Source organism: Zootoca vivipara, chromosome 7 (genome assembly GCF_965207765.1).
Source record: "Zootoca vivipara chromosome 7, rZooViv2.hap1.1, whole genome shotgun sequence".
In the NCBI taxonomy this organism is placed as follows: Eukaryota; Metazoa; Chordata; class Lepidosauria; order Squamata; family Lacertidae; genus Zootoca; species Zootoca vivipara.
In genome coordinates, this window is record NC_142590.1 from 38,305,607 (window position 1) to 38,324,250 (window position 18,644).

The window sequence follows — 18,644 nt, forward strand, 5'->3', positions numbered from 1 at the left end:
CCATTAAAGAAACAAAATAGTTCCTAGGTTGGGGATTCTGTCTTCTGCTCTTGAGTATGATGTCTCCCCCTTCCCCGTTTTTCATCTGGATGCTTCAGATGAAGTGAAGAGCATTTATGTCACTGATACTCTATACGCTCCAGCTGGAAGCATCTGCATCCACAGAGAAAACAGAGCAATGCTCACCCTTTATTACCTTTGCTGTAATGTACTGTGCCAGCCAACAAACTCTGCCTGGGATCCATAGAGCTGTTCTGTCTCATGTGAACTACCGGTACCATCATAGAATTTCTGACTCCAGTGCCATATCATAAACTACTTTCGAAAGTCCCTCACTTGAATAAGAAAATATCTAAAGTCTCCTTTGTTCATAGTATTCTGGATCCTGGCCTTTGTGAGCAATACCTTGCCCCTTCCTTTTAAGCACAAAAATATGGAGCTTTAGAAAGCATTGTTGCTTCTGTGTTGACTTTTAGAAATCTGCACTGTTTTATTTCATTCATTTCTCCTTATTAAAACTATAACTTCTTTGAGTTTCTTCATTGTTAAAATAATTGGTAGGCAGGAGTGCTGTTTGTGTGAACCAACAAAAATCTTGTTTGGGTAGCCCTGTGAACTTCAGTCTGTAGCTTGCAAAACTTTGCAGGATCCTAACTCCTCCTTTTTTCCTGTTAAATAAGGGCTTTCGGATTCTGATGAAAACTGCAGAAGGTTTATGGACAGATGTATGCCTGAAGCATTTAAAAAAGTAGGTGTAAAAGAAAATGACAGTGGATTCTATCCAGTGTTTTAGATAGGAGAGTAGGCGGTAACTCATAAAGTGGGAGCTTGCTACATTCTGATTCTGTAGCAAGTAAGGAGAGAGAGGGCAAGTTACAATATTACTAATGGACATGGTTGACATATTATTCTGCTATTCCACTTCAAATTTGCAGAGTTAAGAGCTGCATTTGATTTTTCTTTGGCACGATGCAGCAATTTTGTGTTCTACAAAATAGGTCATTTTTTTATTGGGACAGCAAATGGGGACAGGAGAATGGGGATATTGAGAAATGTTTGTAGGAATAAGGACAGGGTTTTGTTTTGTTTTTTAAGTGGATTAGTGAGGTATGCCAAGTGAAGATGTTCTCCTAGCCACCTCTAGTCTTAGAATGTATTGAAGATACTGTGTTCTCTAAATATGCTATGCCTAAAAATGCTAACCTAGCAGTTCGAAAGCATATCAAAGTGCAAGTAGATAAATAGGTACCGCTTTGGCGGGAAGGTAAATGGCGTTTCTGTGCGCTGCTCTGGTTTGCCAGAAGCGGCTTTGTCATGCTGGCCACATGACCCAGAAGCTGTACGCCGGCTCCCTCGGCCAGTAAAGAGAGATGAGCGCCGCAACCCCACAGTCGTCCGTGACTGGACCTAATGGTCAGGAGTCCCTTTACCTTTACCTTTAAAAATTGAATCTTCTTAAAACTGGGATGGGGAGCTAAGGTAGAGGCCGGCTGTTCTTTCCAGGTTTAAAATCTGCCTTCAGAAGTTGTTTGTTGCTAAATAGATACCATAGCTCCAAAAGCATTTCAAGGCTAGCAAAAAGGTACTCTTTTCCCCTTGTAGATCCATGTCAGCATTTTAACACATCCTGTGCTTCTTTGCAGCTGTTGACATCAAGTGCTGTTCATAAATGGGGTACTGAAATCCATGAGGGAATCTACAACATGTTGATGCTACTAGTAGATCTGGTTGCAGAGAGGATAAAGCAAGATCCTATCCCTGTTGGTCTTCTCGCTGTACTCACAATGGTATTGCAGTTACTTGATCTCAAGGCTATTCAGCATGAAAATGCATGGTTTATTAAAATGTAAAATCTATAGAAGACATTTCTTGGTTATATCCAATTTGCATATTCAATCAATACATTCCGCCAAATCATGATTATGGAAGCTTTTAACTATGACTTAGTGTGATGTTTGAATTGACAAGACATTTTGAATTGACAAGACAGTACCCATTGAATCAGAATAAGAAACCATGGTTTGAAGTGGGTTTTTGAACCATGGCTTGTACTATTCTGGTTTGCCATGTCTGAACTTACAAACCATAGTTATGGCTGTTGTGTCATTATCCAAGAACTGGAACAAGCAGCTCCAAACCTTGGTTTTCTTGTATATTTGGAAATTCAAAACACTTAGGTTCTAAAGGATAGATAATATAATTAATTACTTAGCAAGATGTATGTTCGTACATTGCTTTGACACTTGGTATTCCACTGCCTGCAGTGACTTTCAACTTGTCAATTTACTGTTTTTAAGAAATGTGAAGAGGGAGTGACCATATCTCAGTGGTAGAGCACATCGTCTGCAATAGGTTCAATTTCTGGCATCTTCAGTTAGAAGGATCAGGTGGTAGTAGGCAATAGGAAAGATCTCCCTCTGTCTGCAACCCTGAAGAGCTGGTGCTTGTCAGAATAGACCATATTGGAGCGGATGAGCAAACAGTCTAGCCTGGTATAGGGCTGTTTTTTGATGTTTGTGTCCGTGTACACAATATTTCACTTTTCATTTTAAAAGCCAAAGTTAAGCATCCATGTTAATATCTATATAAACAAAATCCGAACCAATGCATTTCGCCCGTCTAGGCTCCAATAGCCACCCAGTGTTTTGTCAAAGAAAATTGGTTTTGAGATACTAAAGCCATGTCTTCTGTTTCTTCACTCTGAAGTTCTGGTGCTGCTTCTGCAAAAGTGTATGTACTTCTTGATGTTCAAACACTTTTCTTTCCTAGGAAGGAAAACCTGATGAAATGCCACTTGATCCAAATGTGTTTTACATTGGAAAATTGCTAATCCTATATGTCTTCTTTCTTGCCACACCTTTCGCTCTAGGCTCTTAATCCTGATAATGAGTACCATTTCAAGAACCGAATGAAAGTGTGCCAAAGGAACTGGGCAGAAGTATTTGGAGAGGGCAATATGTATGCTGTCTCGCCCATATCTACTTTCCAGAAGGTAAATGTGTACACTTCAGGTCTCTTACTAGAAGTCAGATAAAGTTGTGTTTTAGTGCAGTATGTGTGACACTTGAAATAAACATTGTCATTTCCTCCCCACCCCCTTTCCCATATCTAACAATTTATCAATCTGTCTCATTGACAGTAGCCTTTGGTGTGCTATTATTTCTGCTACTTTGACTATACTAAGGGTTTAATTACCACTCTAACCACAGTGCTCTCTTCTAGATCTTAGTGGTGACCACACTGTAGCTGTGGTTTAGACTATCGTATGGGTGTGATAATTTCCAGTCCTTTTCGATCTGAATAGTGGCTAAGGAAGTGATATAACTACCTTTTTTAATGTATATGGATAAATAAAAATTTGGTCATGAGACTTTTTAGACACTTTTGCAGCATTGAGCTTGTTGGTGCCAAAATATTGCTTCTAATTTCATTCCTTAAGAAAAACAAAAACCCTTCTACTCCATTATGGGTTAATATAACTGATTCTGAGTCACCAACTCCATATCCTAATCTTGCCATAGAATCATTGACTCATAGACCATAATACATTATAATAGGTTAGGCAACGTTTAGGAAGTGGATAGTGCTAACAATCTCATCCAGAAATGTTAGGTGCCTTATCTGAGCAGTTGTTGGCAGGCAGTACATGTGTTGTATTTGCAGTGACCAGTCATGCATGAAGTAATCTAGAGCTCTAAATGAAACACACAATTAAAACACCATTATTTTACAAAGTATCCTTGTGGGGGAAATGCTACTAATTTGTTAACATCTCTGTTGACTAGGAACCGCATGGATGGCTAGTGGACTTAGTGAATAGGGTAAGTAAATGATAAAGCATTCTTTATTCTGAACCATCTACACATGTAAGGCACTATACAGACTCATTAAACAAAAATAAAACCAGTTTCTGGGGTGGGGTGGGGTGGGGTGGGGTGGCGGGCGACAAGAGGATGAGAAGAATGACTGTGAAGAAATACAGTTACAAATATTTAAGCTGGGTTTAAGTTGGAAATAAGGGTGAAAATGTTGGTCAAGAGACATACAGGGAAATAAGATACATTTGAGGAAGGCTCTGAAGTGGAAGAGTTAGCATCATGTCTATATTCAGGGAGATCACAAAAGAGAATGAATGGGTTGTAATTTAAAGCAAGAGGACTTCTGTCAGTGAAGGATGTTAGCACTGGAAGAATGAGAATCATATTTAGGCATATATTTTTAAATGAGATCAATTGGATGAATTTATAGTGGTACTGAAAGGAATGGCAAGTATTTGAAGGGACATGAAGAGCGGCCATCACTTGTACAATGGGAGAGGTGAATGTTTTTGTCAGCAGAATGAGTATTTTTAGCACCAAATATGAGGGAGAGGTTAGAGTTCTGTGGAGAGGCTTCCAAGGCTCATTGTGTATGTGTGTGCACACATGCAGCATTATTCTTGCAAAATGTTCATGTGTGAGTTTTCATCATTTTCTGGAGCTGTAATAGAGTAAGAAGAAATGTATGATGCATATGGAAAAATAGTTTTACCTCTTAAAGTGATTTCTCATCAATTTACCAGTGAAATGCCATTGAACTGAGTTTTCTAGGTGAACTTCAGAAAAATATGAGGCTTTGACAGAGAGAACTGCACTAGTAGTGTTTTCCCTTTTCCTTTCCTCCTATTGTTGTACCTTTACCTCCATTACTGAAATAGTAAAATCCTTAGACTCAGCATACCTTACTGATACACTTTCCCGTGGTGGACAACTGAAGGAAATGCTCATCTATTCATGCCTGTTTCTGAGACCTATCACACTACTTTTATTTATATAATTCATGTCTTTGATGGTGTTGTTTGTATACCTATTTAGCTTGCAGAATTAGGTGGATTTTCTGCAATTCAGTCTAAGCTTCATTCAGAAGATATTGAACTTGGGGTAAGTTAAAATCCAAATCATTTCCCTCTGTTTTATGAATCTTTCACAGTAGATGGCTCTTGTTCAATACGAATTTTCTGTTGTTGTGGAACTGAAGTAATATTTTAGTCTCAAGATGTGCTGGGTGAAGCAAACACAACTTCTAAAACTGTAGTGTGAATTGGTGTGCTTTGTTGCATTAACATTAGGCTGTATTTGCTGCTGTTGCTGTCGTCAAGCAAAACTATACTAGCCATGTTCATCAGTCTATTTTATCAGTTACCATTCTCTTGTCTTAGCCTCATATGCTAGGGACCAGTTTGGGGATCCTTCTTGCAGTATTTGCCTCGGGTCTGTTCTGTGTATGTTCTTAAATGCTTTCTCTTTCTTCTAGGCAGTATCTTCTTTAGTTCAGCCTTTGGGGGTTTGTGCAGAGTATCTCAATTCTTCGGTAGTACAGGTAACGAACAGCACTTTCTTTAAAATTATGTACAATTAGTCACTTGCTCTGAACTTAAAAAGAAAAGTGAAGCAAGTGGAATTCATTGCCTTATGTTTGTTTTTCAGTTATTGCATTTGCAAAATATTTGTTTTGAAACTCATATTATTATTATAATATAATAGCAACAACAAATGATGCTCACATTAACATTGATGCTGTTATTGTTAAAGACAACTGTCAGTTTTGGATAACTCTAGATAATCTGCAAGATACCTTTATGGGATAGATTGGAGGTGGGCGGACTGGGATCTAATTTGTACACTTAGAATTAAATAATTCTGAACCCTGGAATTTGTTTTTAGTGACAGAACCAAACTGAGCTTGCAGTCCTTCCACATAAAAATCCACTCCTCCAGCAGTTGAATGGGGGGGGAGGTCATTTTGCTGCCATTTTTAAACAATTGGGAGTTGGAAATCCTTGTTCTACTTCAACCCACCCAGAGATCAATCAGTAGGCCCTAATCTAACATTTGCCCACCCCAATATAGATTTGTATTTATTTTTACATTGGGAAGTATCTAACAGTTACATGTGAAGGTTGCTTGTGCAACTGATCTTTCTCCTCCTCCCTGCAGACAGTTAAAAAGCCTTTTCAGAGGACTTCATTGAACAGTGTGGGCTGTTTACCTGGAAGGGGGATGTTGTGTGAAATTGGGCACAAGAGCCTTGCTTCCTTTGCCCATTTTGGGGAGGGTTGCGTATGACACAGCCCATCGGAAAGCCCTCCAGAGATGTTGTTCAGGGGTGTACTGGGGGGGGGGGATGTGAGGTAAAAGATTGGTTGAGTGAGCTGTTTTCCACTCAGGCAAGCAGTGGATACAACACTTTATAATTAATTTGTTTACTTCCTTACTTCACATATACTCACATCATGAGTGGAATATACTTTTACTCGGGGGAGAGTGGTTGCAATTTTTGCTTTCTGCACCACATTAAATCCCACTTGGGGGAATCTCCCTGATCTTCAGAAGGGTGCAGGAATAAAAGTTTTCCATTGGAAGAAAGCCCTCGGAGTGGGGAGATACATTTTCTCTTTAACATACAGAATGCCTGTTTCTTGTTTTATAGCCCATGCTGGATCCAGTAATTCATAATATGATTAAATATGTACAGAATGTTGAAGAGAAGGACCTGAAGGACAAGGTAAAACATGATTTTTCAGATGCGACCTACAACTTGAACTGCAATTTGAAAGTGTAAAACTGACATTCCCTTAGCTAATTAATGCTACTGCTCCCATGCTTTTAATGTGTGTACTTGACTAATGTTTGGTGAAACACTTGTAATGACACTTGACAAATAATCAGCATTAGAAGATTTAGCTATTAATGCTGTCAGCTGCAGTGTGCTTAGTACACACTTTCCTTTATAAAGTAATTTGTTCTGTATTTATGATCTGTTTAGAACATGTTTACCCAGCTCTTCAGCCAAAAAGGTTCCCAGAGCAACTTACATACAGTCAGATAATACAAGAAAGTGCCTGCCTACAGACTTACAGTCTAAAACACATGATGCACAAGAAAGAAGGGCTTGGGAAGGAAGAGGAAACTCAGGATGCCCATTTTTTAAAAAAATTAAATTGTAATTTCTACAATGACAGCGTGGAATGGAAACTGTTCAGGGACAGGAAGAGCCCAATAAAGCAAGTCTTTTAGTGGAGCGGCCCTGCTAGAATGGTTGCTTCTGTGTAGCAGTCCATATCCACAATAGTTGCAAATCTGCACTCTTTGTTTTAGGAGGTTCGAATCTTGTATAGCTAAGCAAAGCTTGTTTGATAGACAAAGCAAAACTGAAAAAAAGCTTAACAACTTTTGCAAAAATAATAATAATTCTCAACAACTTTTGTGTCCGGATTTTCACCTTTTGAAATGTGGCAGTTTCAAAGGCTGCATCAACTTAGGTGGCATCTTCCTTTCCACTTGAATTCATCATTGAGATCTCTAAAAAGCGCTCATAATTCTTATGTTTCACAGAGGCTGGTCAGTATCCCTGAACTCTTGTCTGCCATCAAGCTTCTTTGCATGCGATTCCAACCTGACTTGGTAACAGTAGTAGATGACCTGCGCTTAGATATCCTGTTGCGTATGCTGAAATCGCCACACTTCAGTGCAAAAATGAACTCTCTCAAAGAAGTAAGTTTGCTAGGCTAAAATCTTCAGCTTAGATTGACATTCACAATTGGGTATTTTCAACATTCACAGATCCAGGACACACTTTTACCCCAAACACTCATTTGGTGACCATTTTATTCATCTTTTACCATATATGTGCATGGTGGTAGTGCTCCTCCTGCGAGCCACCTTGGATCAGGCTGCAGCCCACGAATGGGTCCCGATCCAGTAGTTAAAAGCTAGTTCTCTAGCTCATATTAACCATAACAACTTAATGATAACCATTGCTGATTGGGGTCGCAAAGCTTTCAAAGAGAAAATGCAGAGGCATAGGAGAAATCCAAAGATTCTTAGATTCTATCCATGGCTATAAATTCATTTGAAGTTCGCTTATGGAATAAGTGACAAATATATGGTGTTAGTGTGCATTTAAAAGGCCTAATAAACTTTTCATGAGGCCATTGAAATATTAATGATTTTACAAAGCTGGGCACTGCTCAGTGCAGTAATGAAAAATAGAATATAGTTTTGCTTATTCCCTGATTCTTCAAGTATTTAGTGTTTCAGGCCTTGCAAACCTTCGCAGTGAAGACATATATTTACAGCCCTCCCAAGAACCACCCATACATACAGCAACTGACTTTTAAGTTTATTTATTTTATTTCCTACACCATTTGGCTATTGATATATCTAGTTGTTACAAATCCTCTGTGTTTATTTTTAGGTAACAAAACTTATTGAAGACAGCACTGTATCCAAATCAGTAAAGAACGCAATAGATACAGATCGGTTATTAAACTGGCTAGTAGAAAACTCTGTCCTTTCAATTGCATTAGAAGGTAAGTTTTGAATATCCTGCGTTTCTGAAGTTCTTAAACAGAAAGAAAGTTGATATTGTGGTTGCAGTCAGAAGGAGTGCTAAACCATGTTTGGTGTTAATGAAAGTGAGTCTTGTACTTGCTTGCTGCCTCACTCCTCCTCCTCCTCCAGGTTGGCTGCAAGGAAATGATGTGAAGCTTCCACTTACAAGATTAAAATAAATTAAGAATGTTGTCCAAACTGTGGTTTATAACAATGGTCAATTGAAACAAACCATAGTTTAGAAAGTTGGCTTGTTTCAATTAACCATTGTTAAGATGAACTGTTTGGCTTTGGATGGTTAAAAACCGTGGTTAATACAAGATGGAAGCTAAAATTGTGTACTTTTTGCAGCCACACCACAGTACAAGAACAAAGTATATGAGCTAAGACTCGTAATGCTAAACCACAGCACTTTGTCTGAACCGTTCATGTATCTGAATGTTTTGGTGTAGATATTCCTGGTAAAAGTTCATATTTTACTGAGTCTTTCAAATTCTCTGGTTTTTTTAGAAGTATCTTGGGTGCTACCAGCACCAATCCATCGGGTAAGAAAGGGCATTTTAAAAAAATATGAAGGGCCTTAGTTGTGTAGTGAATGAGATAGAAGGGGTTGTTAGAAAACAGATCTTCATGTTACTGCACCTCTTATTACTTCTTTTGAAGGAGTATATATTTTGTTATTCCCATATCAAAGACTTGATTAAGGCATTCCTTCTGGTTAGGCTCACTGTTCTGTTTCTTTCGCTAGGTAACATAGACCAAGCACAATATTGTGATCGTATAAAAGGAATTATTGAACTCCTGGGCAGCAAGTTATCATTAGATGAGCTGACAAAAATATGGAGAATACAGGTGAGTATGTGCAGCAGTATGTCTCAGAGTTTGAAATTCTTTTGACAGCATTTGTGGAATGTCTTTTTCAGGTGCATGTATAAAGATCCCAAACCTATCCAAAATTAGCAGATAATAATAGTGTGACTGACCATACAATAGATATCCATGGAGATGGAGTATGTGTTATTCTACAGAATTGGGACTCATGGCAGGAAGTTGTGTTCGTGGAAGCTAAGTAGATGCATCAATCCTAGGATTGGAAGGAGGCCAGTAGGTCATCTTGTTAAACAACTTGCCCAAGGGAAGTTCACCTCAATGAATCATTTTTATTTTTATTTTATTTGCAATCACATAAATACTGTATGCCACAAGCAGAGAGCAGGAATTGTTTCAATGCATGCTTCTCAGTACTTTCCTATCACCATATTAATGACTTTCCCAAACCTCATAAGACATACCTTGTTCATGTCCTGCTGACCAGGAATCTGGTTTGGGCAAGCAAACAGTATGGTGATCACATTTGCTGAGGCCCTGGAAAAAATTAATCTAAGATAGAATCTTACACTTCAAGGTTCATCTCTTTTGTTTCTACCGGTAGTTGAATCTCTTCAAATTCTTCAAATTCTGTATGAAAGAGAAAACAATGAGAGATGTTTGAATGTTTTTTTATCTTAGTTTAGAACTGCTAGGTTTTTTTAATTGCTTTGCTAGATTTGTTTGACACTCACATACCTTTGCATATCTGTACATATTATTCAGTCCATCCATCCATCCTCCCACACACCTTTACATTATTTGGTTACTTAACTTAGTTATTGTACTTTGATAAACAGAGCTCTAGTAATTCATTTATCTTCAAGGGCGCTTCTATCACTTTTCTTTTTTGCAGAAATGATGTTCATTCAAATTTCACATGTGTTGAAGGCTGCATATTCTCTCCCTACCCTGCCTCCTCACTGCTTAATTTTAGTACTCTAATATGAAGCAACTTTAGAATATCCACACCGCATTAAGCTTATAAATATGCAGTAGTCTGTAAAATGGTGACAAAGCTCTTTATTTCTGGCATTGTTGCAACCATGTGACGTATTTCATAATTTATTTTGAGCACAGTCATTCTGCTGACAAACCTGTGACATGTTCTTAAAAAGAGATCTTAAGGCTCTGTGTGTCTCTGAATATCACAATATAGAATGTCTTTGTAGTCTATCCCTTTCCAGTACTCTAGGACATGGGTGGGTTGTGACTGACTAAGGTGAGTTGCAAATCATGGGCCACAGCGTAGCAGGCATGCAGGTTGAGTTTGTGTAGAAAGTTGTGAAGTCCACTGCTTTTAAGCACACTGTGATTCAATGTGTTTTCAGTCTCTCAACATTACATAGGATACTTTTAACTAAGAATACTGCTACAATATTTTAAGGTGACTTCATTTCTTTAGATTTTGGCCGTACGTTCACTTCAGTTGTATATGAGAACAAATAACATTTGCACACTGCCCGTTCACAAGTATATTTCTTGCTGCAATATGTAGCACCAAGGGTTTGGTTGATAAATTAGCAGCTCAGTGTTCCATACAGTCTTCATATTTGCATTACCTTTAGAATGTTTCAAATACTGTGCTAATCTGCATTCCTGTAATGGTTGTTAGCACTTATGTCAGCAACTTCTTTTGATTTCGAACAAATCAATTCAGCCTTCCTGAAGGATTGTGAGTCCTTTCTGACGTGGCTTGAGCATTTATTTCTGAAATTTTACATTCCAATGTTCTCAGAAGCACCATCTTTTCTTAGAGATGAATGAATGATTCATCTTTATTTAATTATGTAGTAGTAGTTACGCAATGCCTGCATTTCTACTGGTTCCATTAGCCTCCAGAATACCCACAGCTGGAAACAGAAAGCGCTTCTGAATTAGTAATCAGTTTACTCAATGACACACCTAGCAAACGGTATCTTCCCTTTACACTTAGTATAAAACCTTTCACAGAGTACAAATGCTTCCTTTGTTGTGTCCAAAACCTAAACGTAAAACCACAAAGTTGTCAGTGTGGTATTTCTTTCAGTCTCATAAGATGGGGCTACAGACTTCCTCATTCTTGCTTGACCCTAAGCATGTTTAATCAGAAACGTCTATGTTTTCAGTGGGGTTTACTCCAGGGTGAGAATGCCTAAGATTCCAGCTTTTCTGTTTAATTTACATCTATGATTGTTTTTTTCAAAATCACCTTTCTTCCATAGCTGTCTCCTTCCTGTTGTTTTTCTCTCCTCTTTAAAGTCAGGACAGCCGTCAACAGTAATAGAGAACATCCACACCATTATTGCAGCAGCTGCTGTCAAGTTCAGCTCAGACCAACTCAATCATCTCTTTGTCCTTATTCAGAAGGTGAGGCAACTACAGCAAGAAACTGAAATATATATTCTGAAGTCTGTTTCATAATATGGATAACCAAAGCTTGGCCCAGTTGAAACTGAAATTGTTGGGGGTTTTTGTCTTTATTCATTCCCTACCACCACCCCTGCCCTTCCCTCCCGTTTTGTAGAGTTGGGAATCTGAGAGTGATAGAGTGAGACAGAAACTGCTAAGCTTGATAGGACGTATTGGCCGGGAAGCACGTGTAGAGACAACCACTGGAAAGGCATGAGTAATAAATTCCACTTTTAAGAGTTAACACGGAGGCTAACTTCTGTAATGAATGTTGATATTTATCTGTGCGTGTATATCCTTGTAGGTTCTTGAGGTTCTCTGGGAGTTGGCTCATCTTCCAACATTGGCCAGCAGTTTGATTCAACAAGCCTTGGAGGAGCATTTGACAATCCTTAGTGATGCATATGCAGTGAAGGAGGCAATAAAAAGAAGCTACATCATCAAATGCATAGAAGACATCAAAAGGGTTAGTTTGCCTTATCTCTCAGAATGTATATTCTGTGTGCCCCCCCCAGTCTTCTAGATATAACTTTATTTGATTAGAAATGTTACAGAACTTGAAGCTTGGCACATTCATTAGTTCTCATGTTTCATAGGACGCCTTGAAAAGGGAGAGTGTGTGTATCAGTTTGCTTCTCGTGAGAGTCTTGCCTTTATTTCTGCCAAAAAGGAGTGACTGTTTGCTGTGGGGAAGCTGCAAGAATGAAATTTGCAAATAGATCCACGTGTCCTTTGTGGGACGCAGGTGGCACTGTGGGTTAAACCACAGAGCCTAGGGCTTGCTGATCAGAAGGTCAGCGGTTCGAATCCCTGCGGCGGGGTGAGCTCCCGTTGCTCAGTCCCAGCTCCTGCCAACCTAGCAGTTCAAAAGCACATCAAAGTGCAAGTAGATAAATAGGTACCGCTACAGCGGGAAGGTAAACGGCGTTTCTGTGTGCTGCTCTGGTTCGCCAGAGCAGCTTTGTCATGCTGGCCACATGACCTGGAAGCTGTACGCCGGCTTCCTTGGCCAATAATGCGAGATGAGTGCTGCAACCCCAGAGTCGGTCACGACTGGACCTAATGGTCAGGGGTCCCTTTACCACATGTCCTTCACAACGTAATCTCTCTATATATATATTACATAGAGAACTAAGTAATCTAGAGTGGGGAATAAAACTTTGAATGTTTATGCAGTCATTGTTACTAAGCATATCTATTACTGTACCTTCTCCTAATAGTCATCCCAACATAATAACCCTCAGTTTGTGTGGGTGGTACCAGCTTTACGTCAGCTCCATGAAATCACACGCTCATTTATTAAGCAGACCTACCAAAAGCAAGATAAGGTAAGATGATTTTTGAGACAAAATTGTGTCTTGTGTGGATTGATATGATCAGGAGGGGGAATTGATCAGGAGGGAACAGATCTAAAAAATGGGATGCATTCGGGAAGTAGACAACGTTGAATACTGAGGGTTTGGGTCCTCAGGTACTGAAAATGTTTGTTTGTTATTTCAGTGTATAGATCAGTGGTTCCCAGCCTTTACAAATATGAGGACCCCTTTTTAACCTCAATTTTTTTGCAGGCCCTTACATACTAATTGTTGTTAGGCTCTCTTAATTGAGAAAACACTATTATGTACTCAATACAGCATGCAACTCACTCTCTCAAGCTAGATTTTAAAGAAGGGGAGAAATATGTAAAAGAGGGAGAAAATGTGTTTCTTTGTGTGGTCTTAAGAGCTGTCAGCAGTAGGATTCCCCAGAAATAGCAATTCCGCACTATTCAGATTGTACTTTAAATATTCAGACTTGAATAAGGGTGGTGTAACTCACAAGCTCACATGTCACGTTGTAAACTCTGGCGTGGTCAGATATATTAGTTCTAACTCTCCTTTTTTCGCAATAAAGGCTGTCTTATATTGAGCCACTTTTCCTTAGACCCCACCCTCCATCAGCAGGATCTTCCATTATTTCCCATTCTATCTTTGTATACTCCTCTCCTCAATGTTTTTTTTAAAAGCTATCCTTTAGAAGGCTTGTATCAGACCCTAGCCTTACTTATTTTGTTGATCCAGATAATTATGATTTAATTAGGGTTTTTCAGCTCGGCATCAATACTTTATATTTTTAAGGTTCCCCGGAATTTTATCCTTTTAACCTTATTAAACTTTACTTGTGTAATTCTTGATTAAGTTCTAGAAAGTACTCTTTGTACTTAGCCCCCCTCTTCCTAACTTTCTCCCTTTAACATGTTGTGAAGGGAACTGATATGAAAAACAACTATCAAACCCTGGGTCTGCTACATAGAAATCAGACTTAGACTTCCTCTTTGAACAAAGCAATCACTGTCACAATGCCATAGCCATATTATTGTCTTTCTTAATGCTAAGTATTCATAGTAAGATCGGATTTGGCTTTGGAAACGAAAGCACACGATTTTGTGCTGTGCTAACTGAAGTATATATTTGAAGTGCTTAGTACTTCTTTCTGCACGACTAGTGGCATGGCTGGAAACTCTGGTGAATGAGGATAGAAATTATGAGACTTTCGAGGCCCTGGTTGAATAGATGACCAGGGGGATGCAGCGAGGGAAACTTGTATTCGAGTCTTGAAAGTCTAATTGTGCATGTTGTAATGCTTTGTTTAACACATCTTTTCCAATACTTTTGCCAAGAGCATTATTCAGGATCTGAAGAAAAACTTTGAAATAGTGAAGCTGGTGACAAGCAGCTTAATAGCATGCCACCGATTGGCCGCATCCGTGGCAGGTCCTGGGGGCCTGTCAGGAGCAACCTTAGTGGATTGCCGATACACGTATCGGGAGGTAAGCAAACTTGTGATGTTCAAACCAGATCATTTGGGGCTAGCCCTGTAGAGAAGCAACTTGTCTTTTTACTGAGGTAGTGAACTTGAATCTCTCAAACCTTAAATTTACAAAATGTTTCATAAAGGTCTGTTCGGAAATGTTAATTGCAGTTTGTGTTTGCTTCCTTTTCAGTACTTGGAGGCACATCTCAAATTTCTGGCATTTTTCCTCCAAGAAGCTACACTTTACTTGGGATGGAATCGTGCTCGGGAAATCTGGGAATGCCTTGTGACAGGCCAAGATGTTTGTGAACTAGATCGAGAGGTGAGATGCTGCTGTTGCATGTCCTTCGAATAAATGTAGCACTAATTTACTTGGAAACAATGTATCCTAAAGATGATCTGGGGCTAAAATCAAAACACACTAAGAAAACAAAATCGTTTCACAAATATGTAGAAAAATAAAGTGCTGTTATGAATGTTTGAGGGGCTATTGGAGTAGACAAAAATTACTTTTAATTCTCAATCATACTGATATTGGAGTTTTCTTGAATTGTTAGCAATCCCCAAACAAATTCTGGTGCATGGAGTAAACCATAGTGTATTGGGTATTTTACAGCAATTTAAAATATATCATTTCAAAACAGAATGTGAACCATAGTGTATACTCTTTTCGCAGATGTGCTTTGAATGGTTTACAAAAGGGCAGCACGATCTTGAGAGTGATGTGCAGCAGCAGCTTTTTAAAGAAAAAATTCTTAAATTGGAGTCCTATGAAATCACTATGAATGGTATGTAAGTATTTTTGTTTTATCAGCCTTCTGTATAATAGTCAGATATCTTAGAATAAAATTTGGGGGGCTTGATAACTGCTGAAGATTGCGAACAGCTTCAGAGACTAATGAAGTCAGACTTTAAAGCTTTTATTTTGCATGAGTAATGTTTCTATGTTTGTTTAAATGAAAATAGCAGAATTCCTTTAAAATGTTAATTTTTAAAAACAGGTTTTGGTTTGTTTAAGACCTTTTTTGAAAATGTGAACCTCTGTGATCATCGATTGAAACGTCAAGGAACTCAGCTGGTAAGCAGCTTTCTATAAACTTGTTCCAGTGCAGTTCATAGGTCACAGCTGGCAAGTTTATTTGGAAAACAGTGTGTGCTATAAAATAGTGACCATTGGGAAGTGGCAGTTAGAATGTGGCTCTTCAAAGCTTTAGTTACGGATTTTCCCAGACATTACTGGGATTTCAAAGGCGGAATTGAAATTCGGGGGAATTTCTGAAAGGCAGCACTGGATTAGGCAAGTCAATAAATAAATCGTGTTTTTCCCCTAACAAAAGGTCAGCAGTTTGGGGGGTTCGTTTAAAAAATCTCAACAATTTAGGGGTGCCCTGGTTTTTACTTTTTGAAATATGACAACCCTACTATAGTACATTAATTTGTCCTGAGTCAAGATTAGGTTTAGGGTTCAGATCAGTTTCCTTTAACTTACTCATATGAAACAATCCATGAGCACAGTTAAATTCTTTGCTTCTACATGCCTGGGGGTGGGGAGGGGATTTTTCTAGGGTTAACCAACATTATTAGAGGAATCCTTATTTGTAATCTTGTTAGTAGTATCTTCAGTTTCTGCAGCATGTGAAATATTGCAATAGTGTACTCTGATCTGGTGCTAACAATCTTAGTCTCTCTCTCTCTCTTTTATTTTGTCTAGCATGTAGAAAAACTGGAATTAATAGGAATGGATTTTATTTGGAAGATCGCAATGGAGTCACCTGATGAAGAAATAGCGAATGAAGCTATTCAGCTAATAATAAACTATAGTTACATCAATCTAAATCCAAGACTAAAGAAGGTAACAACTCTGAATTGTTTTGGTGGCTGTACTTGTCCCAGAAGATGAGATGTAGGCTGCCTTCAGACGATCCTAACCCAGTGTTCGGCATCTGTGTTAAAAGACCACGTGAGAGTGGGCAGCAAAGACTAACCTGGTAGCTCCACGTGGGCACCCCATCCTCATTGCTCTCCATGACTTGGAGGAATAGCTGCTTCTGCAGTGGAGAGCCTGCTCTATTTATGTGGGTTCCTCGTGATTTTCAAGGATTCTAAATCTCACAGGTTGCTAAAATGAGTAGAGCAGGCTCTCTGCTGCAGAAGAAGTTATTCCTCCAGCTCAAGGAGGGTGACAAGGCTGGGGAGACAGAGGTTGTGGCCCTTTCCTCACTCTTCCACCTTGCATGTTGTAAACAAATGTAGAATGCCTCAGTATTGCCCCTGAAATGTGCAATACCACCTCTTCCTTTGCGTGCCCAGGGGGGAAAGAGATTAGTAGCTTCTACTTATTGACAATTGATAGCTCGCTGCATTTGTATGAAACTACAAACTACTATGAAACACAACACAGGTGGCGCTGTGGGTTAAACCACAGCGACTAGGGCTTGCCGATCAGAAGGTCAGCGGTTCAAATCCCCGCGACGGGGTGAGCTCCCGTTGCTCGGTCCCTGCTCCTGCCAACCTAGCAGTTTGAAAGCACACCAAAGTGGAAGGGGGAGTGTGTGTGTGCGCGCTCGTGTGTGTATGTGTGCTTACTGCTGTTCATTCATAATGGCAAGCCATGGTTTTGGTTGTCTAAATAGAGACATGGACCATGTAAGTTTTTGTATTACCAACACTTTCTCCTGCCCATGCTCATGTTTAATTCAGTAATATGTATATAGTAGCAGTTCTCTGTATGCACTCTTGCTCTCTCTGCATGTGTGTGAATTAATGTTTTTAATATAGTTTAACACTTTTCATTCTTTTCAGGATTCAGTGTCACTCCATAAGAAATTCATTGCGGATTGTTATACAAGATTAGAAGTAAGTGTCAGTCCTTTTTAAAAAAATTGTCCTGTTGTATTTTTTCTTCTTACAGAAGTGTAAAATGATTTCCAGCATTCCACCCTGTACTGTACAGAAACCCCTTTCTCAGCTGGAGTAATGGAGCAGCCACCATGTTGGGTTATATCCACTAATCATCTGGGGCATCAGGGAACTGCATGATAGACTTGTGACCCTAGACAACTCCACTTCTTTGTCTGACTTTGCCCAGGACACTGAACTTTCTCCCACCTTTGACCCCCAAGTAGAGGTTTTCTTTTTTTCTTTTTTTGGAATTGTATTTACCATCTCTCTCTTGCCATGGTTGGAACTGGAGCCTAGAGTCAGAGGTCTTTTACCTGTTTCTTTGCCTTGGGTATAACCCTCAAACAGCTTAACTAGAAAGAGTATGCTCCTTTCCTGAATATCATTAAAATGAAGGTTTGTAGAGATGTCTGCCTGTTATGCCTTGGAGCTAGCAAATTGCTTTGCAGATAAAAGGCAAAGTTTAGGTTCTCAGTGCTGAAAAAGTGGCCACACCATTATGTGGCCTTCCCTGTAATCCAGAAATAGCATGATGTTTCTTTCATTCTAGGCAGCCAGTTCAGCACTTGGTGGTCCAACGCTGACACATGCTGTCACCAGAGCTACCAAAATGCTAACAGCAACTGCGATGCCTACTGTGGCAACATCGGTACAGTCTCCATACAGGTAAGGTTTTGGTTTAGGAATAGATAAATATGATCTATGTAGGTTTGTTCTAAATAACCATGATTTAGAGGACTGGGAATGTGCTGAAGGCTCACACCTTCAGTTTCAAGTTTTCCGTAACCGTGGCTTTCTAAGATGTGCAAATCCAAGGTATGAAATCCTCTTTAAATGTGGTTAGCTGTAACCACAGTTTGCCCAACTTGCTTGTGTTAAAAGAAACCTCAATAATGAGGAGTCTCGTATCTCACATTCCTGATCCACTAAACTTTAGAATGTTACATCTGAACCAGGTCTTCTTGTCTGTGTGTGAAATGGATATGGGCCAAAGAAACTACCAAAATTAGAACTTGTACTGAAAGGCTGCTGGCACCCACAGCTTCATCATACATAAACACTTTACAAATGATAGGTTTATTCAATGTATTTGTCCCCACAAATGAATGTTTCTGTTTTTTTTGTTTTTGTTTTTAAATACCTTGCAATAGGATTCACTGCAGAAGGTAGTTGCCAGAAGGGTGCTGCAAGTCTCTTGTTTCAAAAAGAAGTATTAAGTAAACACTTTTGTTAGGTTTGCTCAACTTATGCTCGCCTGTGATGGGAAGGAAAAATAATACAACACAGCACAATACAATACATCTTAAGTTTACCTTTTGG

General features: G+C 39.1%; 1 protein-coding gene across 1 annotated transcript in view; it reads left to right on the plus strand.

Moving 5' to 3' along the window:
- Nucleotides 1-18,644, plus strand: part of USP24 (ubiquitin specific peptidase 24) — a 75,041-nt gene that overhangs the window by 15,131 nt on the left and 41,266 nt on the right. Inside the window, exons 3-23 of the mRNA XM_035123913.3 lie at nucleotides 681-748; nucleotides 1,644-1,787; nucleotides 2,870-2,992; nucleotides 3,786-3,821; nucleotides 4,854-4,919; nucleotides 5,293-5,358; nucleotides 6,469-6,543; nucleotides 7,374-7,532; nucleotides 8,236-8,350; nucleotides 9,121-9,224; nucleotides 11,481-11,588; nucleotides 11,746-11,841; nucleotides 11,935-12,096; nucleotides 12,851-12,958; nucleotides 14,290-14,439; nucleotides 14,614-14,745; nucleotides 15,100-15,211; nucleotides 15,425-15,501; nucleotides 16,135-16,275; nucleotides 17,226-17,279; nucleotides 17,875-17,990. Of these exons, the coding sequence (XP_034979804.3) occupies nucleotides 681-748; nucleotides 1,644-1,787; nucleotides 2,870-2,992; nucleotides 3,786-3,821; nucleotides 4,854-4,919; nucleotides 5,293-5,358; nucleotides 6,469-6,543; nucleotides 7,374-7,532; nucleotides 8,236-8,350; nucleotides 9,121-9,224; nucleotides 11,481-11,588; nucleotides 11,746-11,841; nucleotides 11,935-12,096; nucleotides 12,851-12,958; nucleotides 14,290-14,439; nucleotides 14,614-14,745; nucleotides 15,100-15,211; nucleotides 15,425-15,501; nucleotides 16,135-16,275; nucleotides 17,226-17,279; nucleotides 17,875-17,990 (2,212 nt within the window). The remainder of the gene's footprint in view (nucleotides 1-680; nucleotides 749-1,643; nucleotides 1,788-2,869; nucleotides 2,993-3,785; nucleotides 3,822-4,853; nucleotides 4,920-5,292; nucleotides 5,359-6,468; nucleotides 6,544-7,373; nucleotides 7,533-8,235; nucleotides 8,351-9,120; nucleotides 9,225-11,480; nucleotides 11,589-11,745; nucleotides 11,842-11,934; nucleotides 12,097-12,850; nucleotides 12,959-14,289; nucleotides 14,440-14,613; nucleotides 14,746-15,099; nucleotides 15,212-15,424; nucleotides 15,502-16,134; nucleotides 16,276-17,225; nucleotides 17,280-17,874; nucleotides 17,991-18,644) is intronic.